Below are 25,426 nucleotides of genomic sequence, written 5' to 3'. Positions count from 1 at the left end.
TCCCTGGATTATAGCCACCACATTTGGGACATTGCCTGGCAGGTAACCTCAACAAGAATAGTGCTTGCAAGCATCTACAGTGCTTGCAATATGTCCATCCTTGGCCTTCTGTTTGAGGTAAAACCCTCAATTGTTTCCACAATTCGATCCCCTGTCACCATTGCCTGGACTTTAATCAGTCAATTATTTATCCTGTCTTTCACACCTCTATGTGCCCTTTTATGAAATAGTTCCTTCATTATAGCTTATAAACATGTTCCAAGCTCTGCAATACAAAGAGACACACAAAAAAAAAACCTGCAAATAATGATAACAAAACAATTCTCTTGGCCATACCTCCTGTTCTAGCTACTGCCTTCCCTCTTTCCTTCCTTTCTTGGAAGACTGTCTTCTCACTTGGAAGAAGTAGCTTCTCTTACCACACAACTCAATCACTGCCGTTAGCCTTCTGCATTCAGAGGTCACTGTCTGTCTTACTGCCAAATCCTATGGCCAATATTCAGCTCTTACCTTATGACTCTCTCTGAAGGACAAGACTTGGTTGATGACTCACTGCTTCATAAAACTCTCAGTTCTCTTGGTTTACATTCTACTGCTTTTTCTGGTTTTCCTCCCATTTTTCTGACTTTCCAGTTTCGATTTTTTTCAATGGACTTCCTCTGTTTTGTTTATTCCTCAAATGATGACATTTCCCTCAGTGTGCTCTTTGGCCCACTGCTCTTCCTGTATACATCTGTTCTCTAAGTAATGGTAGATTTGATTTACTGCTTGCTCTCCCCTGCTCTGCATTTGGCAATTTTCCTGACTAATGACCTTATTTACCAACAGTGGCCTCAATCCCGCCACTAAATACTTGGGTATGGATCTACAGAAGTAATGTCTCAGCAGAAGTAACATATTTCAGTATAATTTTTCCCCAGCTCCTGTTCATTTTCCCACATTGGATGCTGAAAGTATCTGGCTTCCCAGGTTCCCCTGTAATCTTCAGCTTGTCTACTCACCGTAGTGCTCCAGGACATTCCATTACAGACTTCTCTGATGCTCCAGACTTCCCATCTGGAATCTAACTTACATATCTTCTCTCCAAAATGAGTATGGTTTTATTCCTTTAATAAACCCCTTACTCCCAAATACTTATAATAGCGTTGTTTGTACTCTGTTTGACATCATCACCTAACTGGACATTTATGTGAGAGAGAAATATGCCATTATTTAAGGCAGTGGGTTTTTGAGTTTCTTTGATACATGAATCTAATCTGTATCTTATTTATTTATTTATTTTTAAATTTTTGGCTGTGTTGGGTCTTCGTTTCTGTGCGAGGGCTTTCTCTAGTTGCGGCGAGCGGGGGCCACTCTTCATCTTGGTGTAATCTGTATCTTTATTAATCAGAGATAATGATGATTATTATTTGGGACATATTGATTTGAGATGCCTACTGACACTGAAGTGGAGATTTTAAATAAACAGGTGAATCACCAAATTTGGGCCTGAGGGATAGGTGAGGGTTAGAGAGAGAAACTTGGAAAAGATCAGCATATCGATGATATTTCAAGCCATGGAACTGGTTGTAGATTGAGAACAACGTTTAGCACTGAAGGGGAATCCTACATTCACAGATTTGGCAGAGGACAAATGGTCAGTCAGGAGACTGAGAAGAAGTGCTCAGCCAGTTAGAAAGATATAATTAAAGGTTAGAGGGTGTGACATCCTTGGAGCAAGAGAATATGATGGTTTAAGAGAAAGGTTTAAGTAAATGCTCCTGACAGGTCTAGTAAGATGAAGACTGATAACTTTCCACTGACATTAAGAATATGAAGTTTCACTGATCACCTTGATAAATGGGTTGTGAGGTGAGTAGAATATCCTGAAGAAGTGGAGGCAACTCTTTCAGTGGCTTTTGCTATAAGGTATGGGGTGCTAGCTGGACTACGCAGGGGATCAAAAAATATGTTACAGCATGCTTGTGTTCTGTAAGGAATAGCCCAGTAGAAAAAGGGAAAGTTTGTGATGTGGGAAAGAAAGGGGGGAATTGTAGAATCAAAGTCCTTGAGTGGCCAGAGAGGATGGGAGCCAGTGTGTAGGTAAAGCCCTCGGCCTTAGATGACTGAAGCAGATACACTTCATCCATCATAGCTGTAGGGTGTCAGTGTACGTGGGGATATTTTCAGAAGCTTGGTAAATTTGCTAGTGGAAACATGTGGTAGTTCTCTTCTGACTGTTTCCTTTTATTAGTGAAATCTAGGCAAGAACAATTGCTGTAAGTGGGGTGGGCATTGAAGACTTGAGGAGAGAAGAAAAGATGTGAAATAGTTGTTTCAGAGCATTGAAGAGTCATTTTAGAAAATGTAGTAGGATTGCTGGACAGTGCTGAGGGTTTCTTAGAGTTTGGTTATACATTTATAATTTGATTAGTTATCACTGTTAGGTTTTTCCCTTAATCATGTTTCTCCATTCATACAGGCATAGGGTAATTTTGTTTGGTCAGAGTTGGAGATTTTCTAGGCAAATATTATGGTACAGGAATAAGGGAGTTGAGTATATATGTAAATGAATAATCATAGTGATGAATAATGGATTCTAAGCTCAGGAAGGAGGATATTGAACTCGTTGGGAGGAGGGTTGATGGATTTGAAGGTCAATGGGATTGCTATATTATTGAAGGGTTTTTGTTGGAAAGCTGGGAGAAATCAGAGAGAGATAAGTTTACCGATTCTGCAAGCTAGCAGAGAGAAAGTATTAGAAGTTTGATGCCCTTCAGAAACATTCTCAGGTAGTGGCAACACAAAGTCCAATAAGCTGGTTGTTGCTATAGACACCAGTGTTTCCCAAACTATGGTTACACGCACACAGTATTCACAACTTTTGTCACATAATTATAATAAAAATAACAGTGATCATTAATTTGTATTCAGTATTTGCTATATGCAGATTCTAAGCATTAAATAATTTAATCCTCACAATAACGTTATGAGGTAGATACTATTATTATGTCCATTTTACAGATAAATACAAATAAAATCACTGAGGCACAGAGAGCTTAAGTAACTTATTAAAGTCACTTTGTCCCAAAGCATCTGGTTTGAAGTGTCTGTCCTAACCAGTATATATATGGCCTCCTAATATTTGTACCACTGTGCTGTGACTTCCTCGTTATTTTCTTTTCATAGACTCGTTATATTAATACATTTTTTTAAAAAATTCACACCATTACAATGAATAAAAATGATTTATTGTAAATAATAAAAGATAAGTGTAAGATGATCATAATAAAAATAAAATATTATCCAATTCCAACTACTCAATGCTATACACCAGAGGCTCAGAGGGAGTGGCTTGCTTTCTTTGTATTACAAAGAAGATCAGCAATTGTTGGAGGGAGACAAAAGACTTGTGCCAGCTGGGGAAAATTACAAAAGACTGAAATGGGCCAAAAAGATAGCCTTTCTATGCTACCTCAGCCTTTCATTGTTGTTTGAGTTACTTTACAACTCGGTAAGTTGTAGAAAATAATGCTAATGCTAATGATTCTTATCCATAGAAACACAAATTGATTGTGTCAGGTGAACTGAAATTGATTATTGCACTGTGAATAGACCCATTTTGCTTCTCTTTGTCATTTCATTTCAGTATTCCTTATTTGTCTATAGATGTGGAGTCCTTTGAACCTTCCTTTGATCTGGTTGCAACATCTGACTGGTTCCCTAATTACTCAGTGTTAACTCTTTCACGTGTGTTCATTTTATATTGGTAGAAGACTCATAATTGTACTTTTACAAAACCTATCCTTCAACACACCAGCTTTTTCTCCCTTTTGTAATCAGAAAGATGGGTAAGTTTTGCAAAGGGAATAATTTCCTTACTGAGTGGTTCAATACTATTTAATATTATTGTCATTTAATGTTCCTTAGAATTCACTCTCTAGGCAAAAGTCATCCACTGTACCACTGCCACTAACAAGCATCTCACACTTTGACAACACTGAACTGCGTTACTATTTCTCAGGCTCGGCTGAAAGTTTCACAGTTGCCTGTGGAAGTTAAAAGCTGCAGCTACAACAACCAATTATATGTTGTTGTGATCTTCAAGAGCATATATAGTTGAAAAGATGAAAGACAAGCAAACATTAGCCGAAAGGTATATATGTGCTAGGATAAATGAGGGGCTTACAAGCTGCTGGAAGAGGAATTGACCCAGGTTGGGGGTGTGTGGTAGAGGCTTCCTGGAGGAGGCCGGAGGTAGGACAAAGAACACTGAGTCAGGCACTGATGGGCATGTTATAACATAAAGTAAGAGTGCACTGTGCAAACATCTAGAACCACAGAAGAATGTGTGCTTTTACAGACTCACAGGCATAGAGAACAGACTTGTAGTTGCTAAGGGAGAAGGGGGGTGGAGGAGGGATGGATTGGGAGTTTGGGATTAGCAGATGCAAACTACTGTATATAGAACTGATGAACAACATGGTCCTACTGTATAGCACAGGGAACTATATTCAATATCCTGTGATAAACCACGACGGAAAAGAATATGAAAAAGAATGTATATATATGTATATCCGAATCACTTTGCTGTACAGCAGAAATTAACACAACATTGTAAATCAACTATACTTCAATAAAATAAATTTTAAAAAATGCAAGAAAAAGCAGGAGCAGGAATGAGAATCCAACTGAATGCTATTAAGATGGACATTAAAGAGATTTGCAGGGGATTTCCCTAGTGGCACAGGGGTTAAGAACCCGCCTGCCAATGCAGGGGACACAGTTTTGATCCCTGGTCTGGGAAGATCCCACATGTAGCAGAGCAACTAAGCCCGTAAGCCACCACTACTGAGCCTGTGCTCTAGAGCTCATGAGCCACAACTACTGAAGCCCGCGCGCCTACAGACCGTGCCCCTCAATAAGAGAAGCCACCACAATGAGAAGCCTGTGCACCGCAACGAAGAGTAGTCCCTGCTTGACGCAACTAGAGAAAGCCCGCGTGCAGCAACAAAGACCCAACGCGACCAGAAAGAAATTAATAAATAAATACTAAAAAAAAAAAGGACTAGTGTTTTTTTTTAAAAAAAAGAGATTTGCAAATGGAAAAAAAAAGAATGTGTGCTGTTAGAGAACAGGAGCAGTACAGCATGATTAGAAAATGAATTTTGATGTAGCAATTAGAGATGCGGTTGGGAAGTGGGTCAAAGGGCTTTAGCAGCCAGTGGCTTTCAAACTTTTTTTTGAATTCGCTCTCCAACAAGAAATGCAAATAGATACATGTATACATATAACTGAATCACTTTTCTGTACACCTGAAACTAATACAACGTTGTTAATCAACTATAGTCCAATATAAAATAAAAATATAAAAAAAGGAATGTACCATACTAATCAAGATATTAATATTAGAAACTGTGGGGAGAGGGAGTATTTGGGAAAGAAACACTCTGTACTCAACTTTCTGCAAATCTAAAACTGTTTTAAATATTAAAGTTTATTAATAAAAAAATAAATTTTAACTAATCTGATTGGTTAAAAAAGTAAATGTATTTTACCTTTCAACTTAATACAACACACGAAAAATATTTAAGAAAAGTTTCATGAAGCAGCATGTACTTATAATGCACTTTGCTCTATTCTGTTCTATTCTATTTCATTCATTTGTAAAAATGCCTGCCATCACCCACTAAATTTGTTTTACTCATTAATGAGTGGCTGCACTTTGACCATCATTGGGTTTTGTTTGTTTATTTACTAAACTAAGGAACTTGGACTTTATCTTGAAATGTTTAAGCATGGAAGTGACCTGATATTCAAATGCTCAGTATTTGTTTGTTGACTGACTGAATGATTGAATTCATCCATCCATCAGTCCATCCATCTATTCATCTATCCTTCCAAACATCCCAGAGAAAGAGGGCAGATTAAGGACTTTTCTTTGAGCAGATCACATTTCAGTTTGGTTCCCCAAGTAATTCAGAAGGGAAGATGCAAATAAGAATAATGAAAATGAGCAATATAGTAGCCAGTGCTCTGGCTGCAGGAACACCCAGTACAGCTTGTGCTTGCTGACCCCCAGAGTCCGTCTTTAATGAGCAGCGAGACAGTTCATCTGAGTCACGAATTGTCACCATAGCTTCTGTTTCCTTAGAAACAGGGCAACTGGTGAAGCTCTTGGCTCTAAAAACCACGGTAAAATATCCAGTAGCCAGATGGTCTGGCAATTGAAATTGTCATGCCTTTGTGAGCATTTATCGTGAATTGGCATCACATGAGAAAAGAAAATCTTTCAAGTGCAAATCTAGCAGGGATGGAAAAGTGATGAGCAGGGGTCTGTTGGTAATTGGAATTGAGGTGCAGACGAAAGGCAGAAACTTGGGGACTGAAGTTCCACCTAGTCCAGCAATTCCCAGCTGACTTCTGTTGTCATTGTTCCTGCTGCGTTCTCACTCATCGAGCCCAGCACTGTGAAATAAATGCTGTTTCCATCCTCACTGTGTCTAGGAACAAATGAAATTTTGAGCACTTTCAAATCCTTCTTAAAGAAAATGAATTTCTTATATATCTGCTGCAAATGGAAAATGCTAATCACCACTGGCCAGGAGAGACACGAAGTATTTTATATTCCCTGGCATATATTTCAGAGATTTCTGTGCTTTATCAATGCCCCTGCTACTGGCAAAATACTTACTAGACAATTATTTCTGAAGAGGCCGTGTTATGACACTCAAGCAGTAGTAATGATAACTTGTAGTTATTAAGTGCCTACTATGTGCCAGACACTGTACTAAATACTTATTAACCTTATGAAAGCCAGTATAAGCTACATACTAGTATTATTCTCATTTTACAGATGAAGACACTGAGATTTAGAGTTATTTAATCTGGTTAAGGTTACAGCCAGTAATTTGAGTGCCGGTAGCATACAGCCTATGCTCTGAGCCACTAAACAGCTTTACCACATCTTCCCAAAAATAAGTGGTAAGATGTAGAAGCTTTAGAGTAGGGCTTTGTAAACTTTGTGTGTCACGGACCCCTTTTACGGTCAAGTTAAATCTATGGATGTCTTTTCAGAAAAGGTATAGATGCAAAAAAGCAGAGAAAGGATTACAAAGGCAAACAATTATTGTGAAATATAGTTAACACAATTTAAGAAGAATAGTAGTATATATGCTTCTTTGGTAATGTCTTAAATAAGATCAGACTGTGGGTCAAATATCCAGCATAATTTTGAAGCAGTAGAGTCATTTACCCTAATTTTCTTTCTTTAAAAAGCAGAAAAATTTTACTGATTTTTCACACTTAAAAATAATACATTTTTGTTGTAAAAATCAAGCAATACAAAAATCTCAAAACTGGAAATTTTATCTATAAGCTCACCTTTCAGAGAAAACTATTAACACTCTGTTCTATATCCTTCCAGGATTTTTTTAAACAAAATACTTCTAAAATATACTTATGCATAGTACTTTGCAAACTGCCTTTTTCACTTAATATATCATGACATTTACTCAAATTTTCAATGATACATTGAATTACCTGCAATAATTGTAATTAGATAGAAAATCTGGTGTATTAGTGCTTTCTTTTGGTTAAAAGTCACAAGTACTGGGCTTCCCTGGTGGCGCAGTGGTTGAGAGTCCGCCTGCCGATGCAGGGGACACGGGTTCGTGCCCCGGTCCGGGAGGATCCCGCATGCCGCAGAGCGGCTGGGCCCGTGAGCCATGGCCGCTGAGCCTGCGCGTCCGGAGCCTGTGCTCCGCAACGGGAGAGGCCACAACAGTGAGAGGCCCGTGTACCGCAAAAAAAAAAAGTCACATGTACTGATAATTCTATTAAGGTCTGTTGCTTACATTTATCATGGAAAGAAATGTTAAATTTCTAATTGAGGTAAGTGAAAATAAAAATGCAAATCTTTCCCAGCCAAGTTCAAGGACCCCTAGAGTTCTATCCATGGGCTTTTTTGGGGATCCATGCATACCAGATTAAGAGCTCTGGTTCTCCACCTGGGGCCATTTTGTCCCCTCACCACAGTGCATGGGACCTTTGGTAATGTCTGGAGACATATTTGATTGTCATTTCAGGGACAGTATACTTCTGACTTCTAATGAGTAGAACCAAGTATGCTGTTAAATATTCTATGATGTGCAGGATATCCCCACAGAACAGAGGGTATCCAGCTGCAAGCATCAGTAGTGTAAACGTTAAGAAATCCTGCTTTAGAGCATGAAGATTTGGCTTTGAGTCCAAAATGCTGAGACTCACAAACTGAGTGATCTTGAAAAATATTTCCCTTCTGAATCTTGCTTTCTTGACCTGTAAAATGAAGGTGTTAAGATTTATATCCCAGGACTTTTGTGAGTTTAAATAAAATAGTGTGAAGGTGTGTAATAAAGTAATGTACCACTCACGTTGTTTTCAAACTATGTTCTTTTGAGTCTTTGGATCACACAGGGTCATTTCAGGGGATATTCCTGAGGACTTATGGGGAGGCTACAAGGCCAGAATTTCAGGCATCTAACCTCCACTTTAACCAGAGAATTTCTGCTTTTTATTTATTTTATATATTACGTTTTTGTGAAAGATTATTATTGAAAAAGAAAAACCCTTTGCTTTCAATGTAATGCTAGACATAATTATTAAATATATCATGATAACCAAATATAAGAAAGGATTATTTATTTAGCATTTAATCCCTTGGACATACATACTAATTCAGGGGTTATGTTAGCTAGCATTACTTTGGTCAAAGTTTGAACACAGCAACTTGAGAAGAAAAATACACACTCAATTTGCTTCCATGTGTCATATTTTGGTGATATTCTCTTTACACAATCATTGAAAACACATCAGATAAAAGTAGCAAGACATTCATATTTCAAAACCACCTTTCCCCCTACTGCTGACACAGAACAGAACTTTCTCTTTCTCCATTTCACACATGCGGTAATCAGTTTGCTTTCCTTTGAACTAGATAATTGTAAGAATCACAGAGTACCCAAAGCCTGTCCATGTGTATTTATGTTCACTAACACAGTTACACAAGGGATCCGCAGAAATACTACTGGTTCTGTTAGTTTAAATTAAATTCCTTAATCAATCCCCTGAGAAGTGTTATCCAGGAGGTAAGTGCCGAATGTGCATGAATCTTTTATGTGCTTTGTTCTATAACAGTTTTGGGAGGTCTGCAAATGTGAATTCTGCACAACGAAAACGGGTTGCTGACATTAGACAAGTCATCCAGTGGTTTCCAAATCTTGGAAACCTAATAACACAGGCTCTACACAGCAGAGCACAGGTGTCATGAAGTTTCCTCACTTAACCTCCCTGCATTCACCTCCCTTAAAAGTAGCAGAAGCTAACATCTGCTGATTGCTTCCTTATGCCAAGACTTGATTATTATTTAGTTCCCAGAATAGTTTTGTGAATTCAGAACTATCACCAACACCCACTTTATCAACTGAGGAAACCATCGCTTAGAGAGGTTGAGTAATTTACCCAAGGTTACTTAGTTTGTAAGTAGCTGAAGGAGGATTGGAACCCAGATCTTTTTGATTTCAGAGTACGTGGTCTTAGTCACTACTAGAGACTGCCTCTCCTAATATAACCCTTCACCTCTTCCCTGCCCCAGCAATGTGGTGACTATTTAAGCACTGCATTTGCAGTTGGACTAGGGGTGGGATTGGTTACAAGGGGGCTAGACCACTCTGGAATGCTTGCTTTTCTGTTGCTCTCTTACCAAGGGTAACTTGCTATAGATGTAAAGAGGAAATAAATGTCAAATGTACCCTTGTGGATTTTTCTGTATGTGCTTCAATGTACTCTGAAGTCCTTCCTCACTCCTTTGCCCAGGTAGCTGGATGTGAACCACTCATTGGCCTAAAAGGAAGTTGTCAAAATAGATCCAGAGAACAAAATTGTCAAATTTTCAGCTCTTGGACTTTTCAAAGGCTTTATGTCAAGTATGACATGAAAACCTACCTAATCTGGTTTTTGACCTCCTTCCCTAGACTGAAAAAGCAATCTTCTTTAGCTGAATGGGGGTGGCCATTTGGACAGCAGGTAGGTCAAAAGGAAGGATCCCTAAGCACCACATAGTACGTCGAGTTGGCCAGCAGCACTGATGATGAGACACCATGGCCTTGTGAGTGGACATGGACAAAGCCCAGGCTTTCAGTTCCCCTTCTCTTCTCCCACTGGTGAGAATTCTGCAGTGAGAACAGCCAGTGTACCGTCTTTTAAATTTCCTGTAGAAGCGATGCCTGCCTATGTGCCTAAGACTTTGCTCGACCCTCCATTTGGCTTCCTTGGATGTGTAATAATCTTCTCCACATGCTGGAATTGAGCACTGGAGTCATGTGACACTTCTAGGGGTGATGAGGGTGTATGGAGAAAAGAACTCCTTATCTAGGCAACGTGCAGTGATTGGAACCAGTCTGCTATATCTAGTAGTTCATAGATAGCCATAGAAAATAATCCCTTCCTTGCATAGATAATTTTATATTCCCTTTGTTTTTATTTATTTTATTTATTTATTTTTGGCTGCGTTGGGTCTTCGTTGCTGCATGCGGGCTTTCTCTAGTTGCGGCGAGCGGGGGCTACTCCTTGTTGCGGTGCGCGGGCTTCTCATTGTGGTGGCTTCTCTTGTTGCAGAGCATGGGCTCTAGGTGCGTGGGCTTCAGTAGTTGTGGTGCGCGGGCTCAGTAGTTGTGGCACACGGGCTTAGTTGCTCCTCGGCATTTGGGATCCTCCCGGACCGGGGCACGAACCCGTGTCCCCTGCATTGGCAGGCGGATTCTTAACCACTGTGCCACCAAGGAAGTCCCCCTTTTTTTTTTTTTTTTGTGGTACGCAGGCCTTTCACTGTTGTGGCCTCTCCCGTTGCGGAGCACAGGCTCCAGACGCGCAGGCTCAGTGGCCATGGCTCATGGGCCTAGTCACTCCGCGGCATGTGGGATCTTCCTGGACCAGGGCACGGACCCGTGTCCCCTGCATCGGCAGGCGGACTCTCAACCACTGCGCCACCAGGGAAGCCCTATATTCCCTTTAAATAGTCAATAACTGTTCTCTAATAATTGTAAGATCCCAGAGGGAGTGTAATAATAATGAGTTCCAAGACTATGGATGATCTTATACTGACTGAGGTAATTTACATACTAATTGTAAGAGCAACTCACATTAACTGAATTCTTAACTGTGTGCCTGGCATTAGGTTTAAACATTTGACATATATTATTGCTTATAATCTGCATAAAATCCTTATGAGATGATATTTTACAGATGGAGAAACTGAGGCTACGTGAAGTCAAGTAAATTTGGCAGAGGTCAGAAAACTGGCAAGAGGTTGAATTTGGATTTGAGTCAGCTACTCTTGGCTGAACAAGAAGGAGAAAAATAATGAAGAAGAGGGCCACATAGGAAAGGGGGATGATGGGAGCATCCATCCATTTTTCCTGAAGGAAAAAATACATTTATGTATGTATGTAAATGTTTGTATGTATATAAGTGTGTATTATGTATATGCATGTGTAGAAAGAATCTATTTTCAATATATGTGTGTATATACACCCACAAACCTATACATACATATATACGTATATGTATACACATATACGTATATATATACATACATATATATATATATATATATATATATGAAGAGAGAGAGGAAATCTACCTTTAATGTTTGTTCATCTATGGTCTGCTTTCAAAGAGACTTACTCTTCTGTGGGAGGTAACATCAATCTCAATAATAATATAATAATAACTAGCAGATAACCTGAGGCTGGAGGGGATGACTTGACTGCATTCTTTTATATAATGTTCTTTTAATTATCTGACTCTTTCTCAAAGCTGTTAGTTTCCATCAGGCAGGCAGTGACTATAACTTGTTTATTCTTTTATTCCAGAGCCTAGCAAAGCCCCTGACTAGCCCAGGGTCATCCAACCAGCCAACTAGTGGGATTCAGACTCCGGCAGTCTGACACTAGAGCCAAACTCTTAACCATGGCTTTGCCCTGTCTCTCACAGAACAATCCTCTTCCAAATGCACTGCATTGTGATTTTAGGGCAGGGCTGCTTTTTTGGTGTGGGTATAAATCAGATTCTCCTTATATTCTGCTCTTAAGTTTGGTAAGAAATAAACTACCTGGAGAAATGTTGCCTGACTCCAAGTTTAAGAACAAAGCCTAGTATCCATAGCCCCGCAAATCATCGTGCCAATTTCTTATTTAGCTTGTGCATTGAAACATGAATAAATATAGCAGATTAGGAGGTCCTAGATGACTAGGAGCTGCTTGGGAGGATATTATTCGGCAGAGCCTCTGTATAACATGATAGATGGAAATGTTCAAGAATAGTGCACATAGGAAGTGGGCATAGAGGGAACTTTCCTCAACATAATAAAGGCCATATATGACAAACCCACAGCCAACATCATCCTCAATCGTGAAAAACTAAAACCATTTCCACTAAGATCAGGAACAAAAACAAGGTTGCGCACTCTCACCACTATTATTCAACATAGTTTTGGAAGTTTTAGCCACAGCAATCAGAGAAGAAAAGGAAATAAAAGGAATCCAAATCGGAAAAGAAGAAGTAAAGCTGTCACTGTTTGCAGATGACATGATACTATACATAGAGAATCCTAAAGATGCTACCAGAAAACTACTAGAGCTAATCAATGAATTTGATAAAGTAGCAGGATACAAAATTAATGCACAGAAATCTCTTGCATTCCTATACACTAATGATGAAAAAATCTGAAAGTGAAATTAAGAAAACTCTCCCATTTACCACTGCAACAAAAAGAATAAAATATCTAGGAATAAACCTACCTAAGGAGATAAAAGACCTGTATGCAGAAAATTATAAGACACTGATGAAAGAAATTAAAGATGATACGAATAGATGGAGAGATATACCATGTTCTTGGATTGGAAGAATCAATACTGTGAAAATGACTCTACTACCCAAAGCAATCTATAGATTCAATGCAATCCCTATCAAACTACCACTGGCATTTTTCACAGAACTAGAACAAAAAATTTCACAATTTGTATGGAAACACAAAAGACCCCGAATAGGCAAAGCAATCTTGAGAACGAGAAACGGAGCTGGAGGAATCAGGCTCCCTGACTTCAGACTATACTACAAAGCTACAGTAATCAAGACAGTATGGTACTGGCACAAAAACAGAAAGATAGATCAATGGAACAGGATAGAAAGCCCAGAGATAAACCCACACATATATGGTCACCTTATCTTTGATAAAGGAGGCAGGAATGTACAGTGGAGAAAGGACAGCCTCTTCAATAAGTGGTGCTGGGGAAACTGGACAGCTACATGTAAAAGTATGAGATTAGAACACTTCCTAACACCATACACAAAAATAAGCTCAAAATGGATTAAAGACCTAAATGTAAGGCCAGAAACTATCAAACTCTTAGAAGAAAACATAGGCAGAACACTCTATGACATAAATCACAGCAAGATCCTTTTTGACCCACCTCCTAGAGAAATGGAAATAAAAACAAAAATAAACAAATGGGACCTAATGAAACTTCAAAGCTTTTGCACAGCAAAGGAAACCATAAACAAGACGAAAAGACAACCCTCAGAATGGGAGAAAATATTTGCAAATGAAGCAACTGACAAAGGATTAATCTCCAAAACTTATAAGCAGCTCATGCAGCTCAATAACAAAAAACCAAACAACCCAATCCAAAAATGGGCAGAAGACCTAAATAGACATTTCTCCAAAGAAGATATACAGATTGCCAACAAACACATGAAAGAATGCTCAACATCATTAATCATTAGAGAAATGCAAATCAAAACTACAATGAGATATCATCTCACACTAGTCAGAATGGTCATCATCAAAAAATCTAGAAACAATAAATGTTGGAGAGGGTGTGGAGAAAAGGGAACACTCTTGCACTGCTGGTGGGAATGTGAATTGATACAGCCACTATGGAGAACAGTATGGAGGTTCCTTAAAAAACTACAAATAGAACTACCATATGACCCAGCAATCCCACTACTGGGCATATACCCTGAGAAAATCATAATTCAAAAAGAGTCATGTTCCACAATGTTCATTGCAGCTCTATTTACAATAGCCAGGACATGGAAGCAACCTAAATGTCCATCATCGGATGAATGGATAAAGAAGACGTGGCACATATATACAATGGAATATTACTCAGCCATAAAAAGAAACGAAATTGAGTTATTTGTAGTGAGGTGGATGGACCTAGAGTCTGTCATACAGAGTGAAGTAAGTCAGAAAGATATATATATCTTTCTATCACATATATATGGAATCTAAGGGGAAAAAAATGTCATGAAGAACCTAGGGGTAAGATGGGAATAAAGACACAGACCTACTAGAGAATGGACTTGAGGACATGGGGAGGGGGAAGGGTAAGCTGTGACAAAGCGAGAGAGAGGCATGGACATATATACACTACCAAACGTAAGGTAGATAGCTACTGGGATGCAGCCGCATAGCACAGGGAGATTAGCTCAGTGCTTTGTGACCACCTAGAGGGGTGGGATAGGGAGGGTGGGAGGGAGGGAGATGCAAGAGGGAAGAGATATGGGAACATATGTATATGTATAACTAATTCACTTTGTTATAAAGCAGAAACTATCACACCATTGTAAAGCAATTATACTCCAATAAAGATGTAAAAAAAATAAAAACTGAAACTATACAAGTAAAAAAAAAAGAATACTGCACATAAATAATTGATGCATATATGAAAAAGATTCTTAAGGCTTTTTAAAGACAATGCACCATAAGATTTTTTTGTTTTCGTATTTTTGTGTTTTTCTAGGATGCTGTAGGTAGGTAATATAAATTATGGATACTCAGCTTGTGGATAATTAAGTATTGAATAAGCTAAAGTTCACTGCAGTGATGATTCACATCGTCTAGTTTGTGGATAATCGATTGTGGTGCTCTTGTCCCGGTTTCTGGCTCTGTTTACTGCCTATAAGCAGTCTCATAAAATTAGACTGAGGCAAAGTCAGAAAGTAGAAATAAAATGTGTACAGAGAAATTCAATATAGCACTATTTATAAAAGTGCTAATAGTCCAATAATAGATTAATAGTTAAATAAGTTTTGGTATATCTGGATAAAGGAATATTATTATAGTAGAATAGCATTTATAATGAATACTTTTTATGATTAAATGCTTAAAATATGATAGACAGTGGACTCTCTTGAATATTAGACATCTGGAATGAGTCGAATACCCTTCCTCCTCTACAGGACAAAATTATTTTCAGTAATAATCATGAAATGTAACAAACAGTAACAATGGCCAGAAAAGAAATATGAATAGGCCAAGGTCACAGAGCGGAGCATTGACTGCTAAAGAATCATGTTGCCTAAGGAATATGCCCAGAAGAGGAGGAAGAGGAAAGAACTAAAGTCTGGAAGGACTCTTTCTCAGGAATGGTTGACTTTTGAGGATGTGGCCATCGAATTCACTCAGGAGGAGTGGGAATGCCTGGACCCTGCTCAGAGGACGTTGTACAGGGACGTGACGGTGGAGACCTACAGGAACTTGCTTTCCATGGTTTCCACAGCACTCCTTCACCCATCCCTCCACCTTCCACATCACTCACACTGTAGAAATGATCCCTCTGTTGAACTGTTGGACAACATTCTCAGGACAGGACCTATGTCACCATCTGCCACTGTGATGACTCAGAAATCATTTCCTGGAGGGATGGCTGAATATCCTTAGTACTTAACACAGCTGACTTCTTCTTGCATCTCCTTTGAGGTTTTTTTTCTAAACTCCTGATATTAGTTGTATTATTATGTAATGTGTCCTCCCTGGGTGGGTGCTCGTGCTTAAGAATAAGTTGTCTCAGTCTGTAGTCCAGCTGGAAATCCTGTTTTCCTCACTACTTCGTGTGCCAATTGGGTTAATGTATACAAACCTGTGTGTCTCTTGCCCTGATTTGAAAAATCGTGTTAATTTACCTCAAGAGTTTTAAAACAAGTTCATGCTGTTAGATTGCTTAGAATATTGTATGTTTTGTTGTAAATAGTTAAAAGGTAAGTTTTTAGAAAAAGATATGCTAGTATTCTGTCATGTTTTTCATGATATGCCTTTGTCTGCATTATATCTTGTTTGCTTTTCCTTTGCAATTTTTTCTCAACAACATCGTGTCTGATCCCAGTTAATGAATATAGAACGTGCTCACAGTTTATTCCATATATTTTGGAACCATTTAACTAGATAATAAGGGTATTGCATAGGTAGGGGTTGCTCTACTTGTTGGCTGTCGGAAAAATGGAGAATATTTTACACATTAATTTATAAGCATGATTTACAGATGATGGTCTTTCAGCATGTATTATGCAATACAGCTGTCATGTACTACTAAAAACATATATATGAATAGTAAAATTCTTCTAATCTTGAACTCTTCATGTGATTACATACCAATATAGAAAATAGACCAAAACAGAATTTAAAAAGTGAATATTATAGTACAAAAAAGAAAAGTAATAAATTAATATTTTTAAAGTATTTCTTTGGAAGGAAGTGGGCAAAAGCACATGGAGAAATACTTCCCGAAGACTGAATTCCCTGTTTCAGAGGATGATTTGCACATAGAATGACAGACCTGAAGTAACTCAAGTTCTATTACTTTATCTTTACAACCACTGTGCCACAACTGTTTATTTTAAATCTATTGTCTAAATGCAGGGGTGTATAGGACATAAGACTTGAATACATGAACTACCCTCGAAGTGAGCTCAAATGATTCTGAACCCTATGAAACTTACTTTTGGGAGGAGAGGAGCACAGTAGCTAATCCTCTGTCATGGACTACACAAGGAGTCCTTTGAATTAATTCCCATGTAGGTCACAAAGTTAAAGTGTAAGAACTAAAATGTGCTAATTTGAAGCTTAAATATATATATTATATAAGTAAAACCCATCAGTGTCTGCACTAATTCTTTAGAAATTAGACCAACAAAACATATTTTTGGAGAAGTATTTTATTCCTGATATTTAGAATTGCTGGAGCATTGTGATAATATAAAGCAGGCTAAATTTTAATTGGTTTTATTTACTAATCATTACTTTTAATTTCTCTACAATGCCCTTCCCACTCCCTTATTGGTTGCACATGGGGTGAACTACTTCTACAGTTCTACTCCTGAAATTCCATTGATGACAAATCTCAGGAGGAAAAAAGGATATAAAATTGTGTATAAGGTATACTGGTAAAGGGCCTTTGAGATTCCCTTCTGCACAAGGAAAGCTGAAATGGTCCGTGAGGTGTCTGGAGTTTTTGCCATTTGTGATATCTGAAACTAAACATGTGACCTGGGCAAGGATGGAGTAAGCCAGGTAAAGAGATGCTCCGTATTGGATAATGGCCAATGGACCAATCAGAGCCTCTTTCTAGAGAAATATGAATGCCAATGCTCAGATGAGATAGGTTAATTACATCTGAATATTCATGAAGCTATTGTTTTGGTTCTTTATGGAGTCAGTCTTAGAGGCACTGCCACCCAAGTGATTATCTACTACGTGTCTTTTTGTTTTTGTTTTTGCTTATTATATACCCTCCATTATCTCTGTGGGCCAAACTTAAAGAACGGTTCAGTTAAAAAAATGAACAAACAAAATAGAGATATGATATAAACACTAAAAGAGAATATATAAAATATTTAACAATGGTTAGGCTCTCTGGGTTGTAAGATAATGGATATTTCCTTAGCTTTTTTCTATATTTCCTATATTATCTATCATGAGCATGTGTTGCTGGTTTTTCAGGAAATTTTTTTTATTAAAGATAACTATATTTTCTATTTTCATCTTGATTTGCTTTAAAAGGAGAGAAGGAACCACCTTTATATCTATAATTCCTTGCACAGAAGTAAGTTCACTTTCCTCTGGAAAAACTGAGTGCATAATAAAAGGCTATAAACTGCTGAGGTTAAACACAGTTTATCCTGGGCTAGTTATCTGAATTTTTATTCCTATGCTGTAGGGTAAACAGACCATTTGAAGTTTTTTCCAGGTTAGTAAGAGACCAAGATAATTGTAAGGTAGTTACCTTGGACTAGAAAGGTGAGGTGGGTTAGTGCTTTTAACAATCTCTTGCCTATACGACAAGGTTATTTTTGAAGACAAGAGTACCAAATGTTCCAAGTTCCCACAGTTGTCATGGAAACCTTTTTAGCTAGCTGAATAGGTTAGCAGTATTTTATGTTCCCCACTTTGTCAAACACAAGAAGACATGATCCCAGCTTTGCATTACTAATCAGAAAACTTCTGTTTTCAAGTCTTCTAGCCCTTGATTAGTCACATTGTCTTAATGGTTTTTTTTTTTTTTCCCTTTTCCACAACATAAAGCAACAGGCAGTTTCTCTTTCAAAAATCATTCCCACTTTAGAAGCAGAGCCAAAATTGTGACTGGGATGACCTTGTTGTGCTTGGGAGTAATACTGCCAGCAGCTCTGAAAGGCTCCTGCAGGTTAATTTAGGCTCCTGCTGAAACTCTTCTGATTTGTACTGACTTTCAATGGTTTCCTGGAGGTAAACTCACTTGCTAATAGGCAGGAATTATTCCTCATTTTAGGAGCAACAGTCTGCCCACACCAGCTTATAAAGCACAGGTAAGCTTTAGGAAAAAGGCACCCTAAGGCTAAAACCAAAACAGCCAGGTCACATGGGTAAATTCAGATCCAGCAAATCTGACTTTTTCCTCTTATACATCTGCAACAACCCTTCACATTGCTTTGGAAGGTAGAAGTCGTCTAAGAATACAGAGGAAAATTGGAAAACTAACAATGGCATTGCAGCAATAGACTGACCACTTTGAGTAACTAGTTAAAACTGGAATTTGTTGGGCTTCTTTAAGTGTCACCAGACACAGAAAGCCTTGTTTGTGTATGGGGGAGGCAGCTGACAAGGGTACCGGTACCTTACAGCATCTGGCTTGTTAAGTAGTGTATAAGTAACAATTAAGTATAATGTAATCATCAAGAATGTGGGATTTCCAGCTATGTGAATTTGGGGAGTTCATCTTGTCTCTTGGTTTCTTTATTAGTACAATGGAAATTACCAATAACACCTATCCCATAGGGCTGTAGTGAGGATTAATAAGTTAATACATGTATACTGCTTATCAGCCCTGACCACAATACATGCTAAATAAATATGTTTGGCAGGATAAAGGCATGGGGGGAAGACAGGAGTAATGGGAAACAAAGAAGAATAAAAAGAGACAACAGAAAACAAAGTGGGGAAAATGACCATGGAAGAACGAGGTGCATCTGGCTATAAGGTAGCATCATTACCAGTTACCTCAACTATTGGATGTTGCCCAAATTTCCGCCCCAGCCCTAGACCTCACTGGACCCTACCTCTCATTGGATGCAATTAAATGAGACAAGTTGACAAAATTTGTTGGACTGACACAGTGGTTTTCATTATCTAATCATGACCCATTATTTCATTATCTGCTTTTTGTTCTTAAATATTTGAATGTTTGTTCTGCACTCAAGCAATGATGCTTGCCAAAGAAACCTCAAGTTAATAAAAAAGTGCATAACGAAAACCACTCTTTCAGTGGGGCCAAAGAGGTTGGGAATTAGGAGGTTTCAGCTTTGCCATAGCAGAGTTATCTTTTTTCCGGGAATTTAAATAGTGAAGAAAAATACATTTGTACATTCTTGAAAACTAAAAGTAGTAAACTGACTGATGCAAATGGATAAAAAAGAAAGCAACTTAAATGTCACTGAGTAAACCTTGAAGACTGCATAAGACCAGACCAAATTCAATTATTTTGGAAACCATAAAAACAAATTGTAGCACAGATCACAATTCTAATATAAAACTAAAAAGTGGATGCCAAATGAGAAGCTAGGCATGAAAATAAAATAGCTTGTGTTCATGTTTTTTATGAAACATGTTTTCCTATACTCATAAAATGATTTTTTATACACATATTTTGATAATTTTGGAAGACTTTTATGTAATAATAAATCATAATCTGTGTACTGTAAATTGTATTCACTAATCAATCACGTTATGCCAATACATGTTATGAAAATTTGCCTAGTAGGAAAGATGCCCTACTCCTGGCAGTTGATAATAATGATTATATTGTGTTTTAATATTATAGTATATATTGTTCTGCATTTATTCTCTTACTTTTTTCATGTGGCTCTTCTCAATCAAACGACACACTCCAAAAATCTTCTTGTTCCGCATTGAGCACAGAATGTCAGGTAGTAAATATGGTACAAATGAATGAATGGCTAAGTAACAGGCATTATGATTTGAAGAGCTTAGTGAATAATAAAATAAAATGATATTCTCACTTCTTAGAAATGAGTTAATTCTTATTTAAATCAAATTTCATTTTTATCAATGTAATACATGCACATAGTGAAAAAAAAATTAAAAGATTTTAAGGAAATAAAGCAGCTTCTGCCCACTCTTTTCCATCCTTTAAACTAGCTCTCTAGAGAAATAACTTTGAACCATTTTAGCTTTTTCTTCTGGTACTAACTTTAATATTCTAAATATTATGCTTCTATTACTGTCTTTCCACAGGCAATTCTCTGACACCAACTTAATGTCTCACAATTCAGTTGAATCTGGAGTTAGTACAGACCTCACAGGTTGAGGGGCTCAGTCCCACAAGACTGCTCCCACTTGCTCCCACTTTCAGATGTCAACTGCAAGTCCTGGATGTCCCCAAGCCCCCCACACTTCTTCCTGTTTGGCTACAAATTTGGAAGTTTCCATAACCCTCCATCAGGTCTGAAAATTTGCTAGCACAACTTACAGAATTACTGGAAGTGCTGTACTTACAATTACAGTTTTATTATAAAGAATACAAATCAAGAGCAGCCGAATGGAAGAGGTGAATGGGGTAAAGTCTTGTGGAGGGAGAAGGGAGGACCCAGAGCCTCCACGCCCTCTCCTAGTAGAGTCTGGGTGTGCCACCCTCCCAGCACATTGATATGGTCACCAACCCAGAAACTCCCTGAGCCTCATCGTCCAGAGTTTTACCAAGGTTTCGTTATGAAGCATGATTGGTTAATGTCACTGGCTACATGATTGAACTGAATTTCTGGAGGTTGTGAGATGGGAGTAAAAATTCCAGTGCCCTAGTCACCTGGTTGTTTTTTCTGCCAACCAGCCCCCATCCGGAAGCAATTTAGGAATCCAACCTCATTAGCATAAACTCAAGTATGAGTGAAAAAGGCTTTATATGAATAACAAAATACACTCCTATCACTCAGGCAATTCCAAGGATTTTTTGAAGCTCTGTGACAGGAACTAATGAAAAACACCAAATAATATTTATATTTACATAGTTATTTATTGATTTATATATATTACATGGTATAATATAAGTTTATATATTTTTACTACTATTTAATTTTCTATTGCCTTCCTTTTATCATAGTTGACTATTTAGCTTTTTTATACCCACCTCCATTATTTTTTATTTGTCCACATAATTTATATATATATGTATATATATTCATATATACATCAGTTTAAATTAGAGGTTAGTGTTTGTATTATTATTATTATGCTTATAAAAGTATTGTTCACTGTGAACCAATGAACAACGTACCATAATTGTATTTCTTTTCTTGTACAAGTTGCGTTCCTCTTTGATTTACTAATTGCCTCATTTTAAAAATTCTTCTGTTTTTATATTTTTTCAAATTCCGTTACAGTTTGTCACATTAATATTTATACTATTTTAAAATACTCAACCAGTGCCCCCCACTCCATGCCCACATCCCAGTCATCCCCTCCCCCAACTCTTTTTGTTCAGTGTAGGCTGGTTGCTTTCCAGTTTGGCACAAACCAGGCATTTTCAGACTTCTCACACTTCATTTAGTCTTTCCTGTTAGGTTCTATAATCTCACTTATATTGCACGTGTTTCTTTGAAATTATTATTACCATCTAAATTATTACTGTTATTACTATTGCTATTATTAGTACTTTGTTTTATTATTTTAGTTATTTCATTCTGCTATAGCAAGAGCTATAGCAACAGTCTAAAAATGTATACAGATGAAGGTAAATTTTTCTAGGTCTTGAATATCAGAAAATTTTGTTTTTCTACTTTTATATCTGATAGATGATTTATTATACTTAGAAGGTGAAATCATTTCCCCTCAGAATTTTTAAGGTACATCTCCACTAGTAACTCTAGATTCTACTTTTGCCTATGAGAAGTCAGATGCCACTTTGATCCTTATTCTTTGCATGTGACTTAAACTTCCTTCGCAGGAGCTCTCAGGAATTCCATCTCCAAGAGGCTGTAATTTCATTCTGGTGGGCTTTGGAGTGGGTCTCTTTTATTAACTGATCTGGGAATTTGGGGGATTCTTTCAACCTGAAAACTAATTTTTTCCAATCTTTGAAACTTTCCTGAATTAATTTGATAATTTCCTTCCTTCTATTTGTTTTCATTCTCTATGGAACAATTGTTTTGATGGTTGGCCTCTTAACACTCGAATTTGCTTTTTTCTCTCTCATCCTTTTTTTTTTTTTTTTTTTGCTTTTTATTCCACTTTCTCTGAGGTTTTCTTGGATGTCCTCTCTACTCTTTTACTGATATTTTTTTCCCAAGAGCTATAAAATTTTTACATTAGTTATCTTTCTGTTCTTTAAAAAATAGCATCCCATTTGTGTCTTATGAATACAATCTCTTTTTTTTTTTTTTTGCGGTACGCGGGCCTCTCACTGTTGTGGCCTCTCCCGTTGCGGAGCACAGGCTCCGGACACGCAGGCTCAGTGGCCATGGCTCACGGGCCCAGCCGCTCCGCGGCACGTGGGATCTTCCCGGACCGGGCACGAACCCGTGTCCCCTGCATCGGCAGGCGGACTCTCAACCACTGCGCCACCAGGGAAGCCCACAATCTCTTCTTAAATACCTCTCTTTTTGTAATTATTTTCTGTCCCTTGTACTGTCTGTTTTCTTCTAATTTCCGTATCTCTCTTCTGTCTCTGATGTAAAAGGATTTCTTCATATTGATGTTACTCTTACTCTTTGCTATTTGTTCATTTTAAGAGTGAGGCACTGAAAAGAGGGGCATGGCTTCTCAGCTAATGGTCTGCATTTGAGACTTGCATTTTGGCAAGTGTTACTAACTTTAAGTTTCCTCTGAATTTTTTCAGAGACAAGTCCTTAAGCAGTATATATACTCTGGGATGTTGTGGTCTATGAGCAGAAGTGTGAGAATGGAGCTGGGAGTTCCAGCGTGAAACTGGAGACTTTTATTTAATTCCCTGCTTTCTGTTTAGTACCTCATTGTGGCATCACATGGGGATCAGGAGTCTAAATTCTCTCGTTCATTTTCTTGAGAGCATAAAACTTTCTGGCCTTTGAAAGTTGGGGATGGATATTTGCTTGGCTGCAAAATTTGCAGGAAGAAATCTGTGTCTAACTCTTCTTTATGAAGCTTTTCCACCTACTCTGCTTTCTTTAGCCCCAAGCTTTACCTGACATTTCATGGAACACTGTGCACCATTCTCAAGTAAATTTTGGGTTCTGAGGGATGTATCTTTTGCTTCATCATTATGTCTTTGTAGAGACACATAGAATTTAGTTTTCTCTTCACAGCTAAGCCAGTAAGCTATCCTTCATCAACTTCCTACCTACAAAACATTTGTCCATATTCTTTTCTTCCTTCCTGCTGTTGTCTCCTCTCCAGATTTTTGTTTGTTTGTTTCGTCATTGCAGATTTTTACTGTTTTATTTCTCCTCTTTCATTTTGGTAATATTAAAAGAGTGGGCAGAAATAAACTCCTATGTTCATTTCTCCATATTTAACCAGAATTCGAAAAAAAATCCACATTTTTGAAATGATTTAGTGGTTTGATATTTAGGATGCTTTCAAAGTGAAGTCCTGAGTCAAACATGCATTGACTGGTCTCTGCCCTTTCCAAGAAAATAAATCATCTGCGCTTCATGGTGACCTTTTTACTAGTTCTCATACCAGAGAAGGTGACCACCTAATGGGTCATTTTAAGAGTTCAATGAAATCTCCCTTGTCTTCATTAAATCTCTTTATCCATGCTTCACATCAGATTTAATTTTGCCTTAAAAATTTGATTCTTATTAATCATTTAAGCTCCTTCCCATTATTTATAATTTGGAATAAATGTCAACCTTTCTGTAAGGTTTGGTAGGAGATGGGGTTCAGAATATTAAGGAAGTGGCGTGCATATCACCAGAAGGGGAGTGGTGGTGGCTTCAGCAATGACTGGGGAGGTTTGCAGTACTTAAACCCAATGTTCCTCTGGCACCTTTCAGTCCTGGGTTTAAATCCAGCCCCAGCCACTTGTGATGTGACCTTGAACACATTATTTAACCTTCTATAGCCTCAATATATATTGGTGCTAATAATACCTACTTTGTAGGATGTTGAGTAGACTGAATGAAACAATAAATGAAAAAAAAATTAGGATGTTGAAAAGATTGAATAAGATAATAAATGACAAAACCCACAAAATTTGGAACAGTGCCTTGCTCATAAAAGAGTACATAAACATTAGCTATTTCTAATATACAAACATACCTTAAAATTATTGCAGAAAAAATTACTTGTTACTTTTGAGACCAGGTTTGGTTTGTTCACTATTCTTACAATTTTTGTGGGTTTTTTCCCCTTATTTGCTGTGTTTATGTTTATAAACACAGTGGATCATCCAAACCATTAACTTTAGAATTTCGGGTTAACTGTACATCCATCGTTCTAGCCTGAGAAAAGCTCCTACCCAGTGTGAGGGTCAGACTTATCTGTGGCTGAAAGTAAATAAAGGCATGCTGGGATTGTTAAATGTGGCTGTCTCAAAGGTGGATATCTGTTGCTGCATGAGCAGTTTGGCTGTGGGGACTGAACTGATCACATCAATGGCAGCAGTGAAAGTCCTGTTCAAGGCTGCAGTCCACTTAAGTAGTCAACTGCATATAGGCATGACCTGGAATAGATTCACTTGATTAGAGCTAAAGGAGCAGGCAGAAAGTTAGGTAGGGTATGGGAACTAAGGCATTTTATTAATTGTTTCTGTGTAATTTGTTAGAATAGAAATTTACTAAAGTGATAATTACCCTGGGCTTAGAGGCAAGAGATCTAGATGTTGCACTGCATTGGTGTATCACTCATTTCCAATTTAATAAGACACTTTCTGAGAAAAGAAACTGAACTGTTTATGACAATATATATATTGTGATTATCACAGTGGTTTTGTAGGATATCGAATTTTTTTGTGCACAAAAAATATGCAAAATATTGTAATTCATTAGGGAATCAAGTTTTGATCAGTATATTGTCATTCTTTTGAATTTTGGAACTTCTTTTGTATTGTGTATGTATTTGTTGTCACTTTGCAATTTTCTTAGAAAAATTAGATGA

The 25,426-nt window shown here is 37.7% G+C and overlaps 2 protein-coding genes across 3 annotated transcripts in view; one reads left to right on the top strand and one right to left on the bottom strand.

The window, feature by feature from the left end:
* GABRB1 (gamma-aminobutyric acid type A receptor subunit beta1) overlaps nucleotides 1–25,426 on the bottom strand; it is a 398,553-nt gene that overhangs the window by 133,365 nt on the left and 239,762 nt on the right. The window lies entirely within an intron of this gene.
* The window catches only part of COMMD8 (COMM domain containing 8), a 273,266-nt gene that overhangs the window by 155,005 nt on the left and 92,835 nt on the right, over nucleotides 1–25,426 (top strand). The window contains exon 6 of one of the 2 annotated variants that reach the window (XM_060299298.1): nucleotides 15,265–15,315. The exons of the other annotated variant lie outside the window; for it this stretch is intronic. Coding sequence (XP_060155281.1) covers nucleotides 15,265–15,300 — 36 coding nt within the window. The 3' untranslated portion in view covers nucleotides 15,301–15,315. Of the gene's footprint in view, nucleotides 1–15,264; nucleotides 15,316–25,426 lie in introns of those variants that run through there. 2 annotated transcript variants of the gene reach the window in all.

Source organism: Globicephala melas, chromosome 5, assembly GCF_963455315.2.
Source record: "Globicephala melas chromosome 5, mGloMel1.2, whole genome shotgun sequence".
NCBI lineage: Eukaryota > Metazoa > Chordata > Mammalia > Artiodactyla > Delphinidae > Globicephala > Globicephala melas.
The sequence above is the reverse complement of the archived record's forward strand: the minus strand, read 5'-3'. Positions and strand labels throughout refer to the sequence as shown.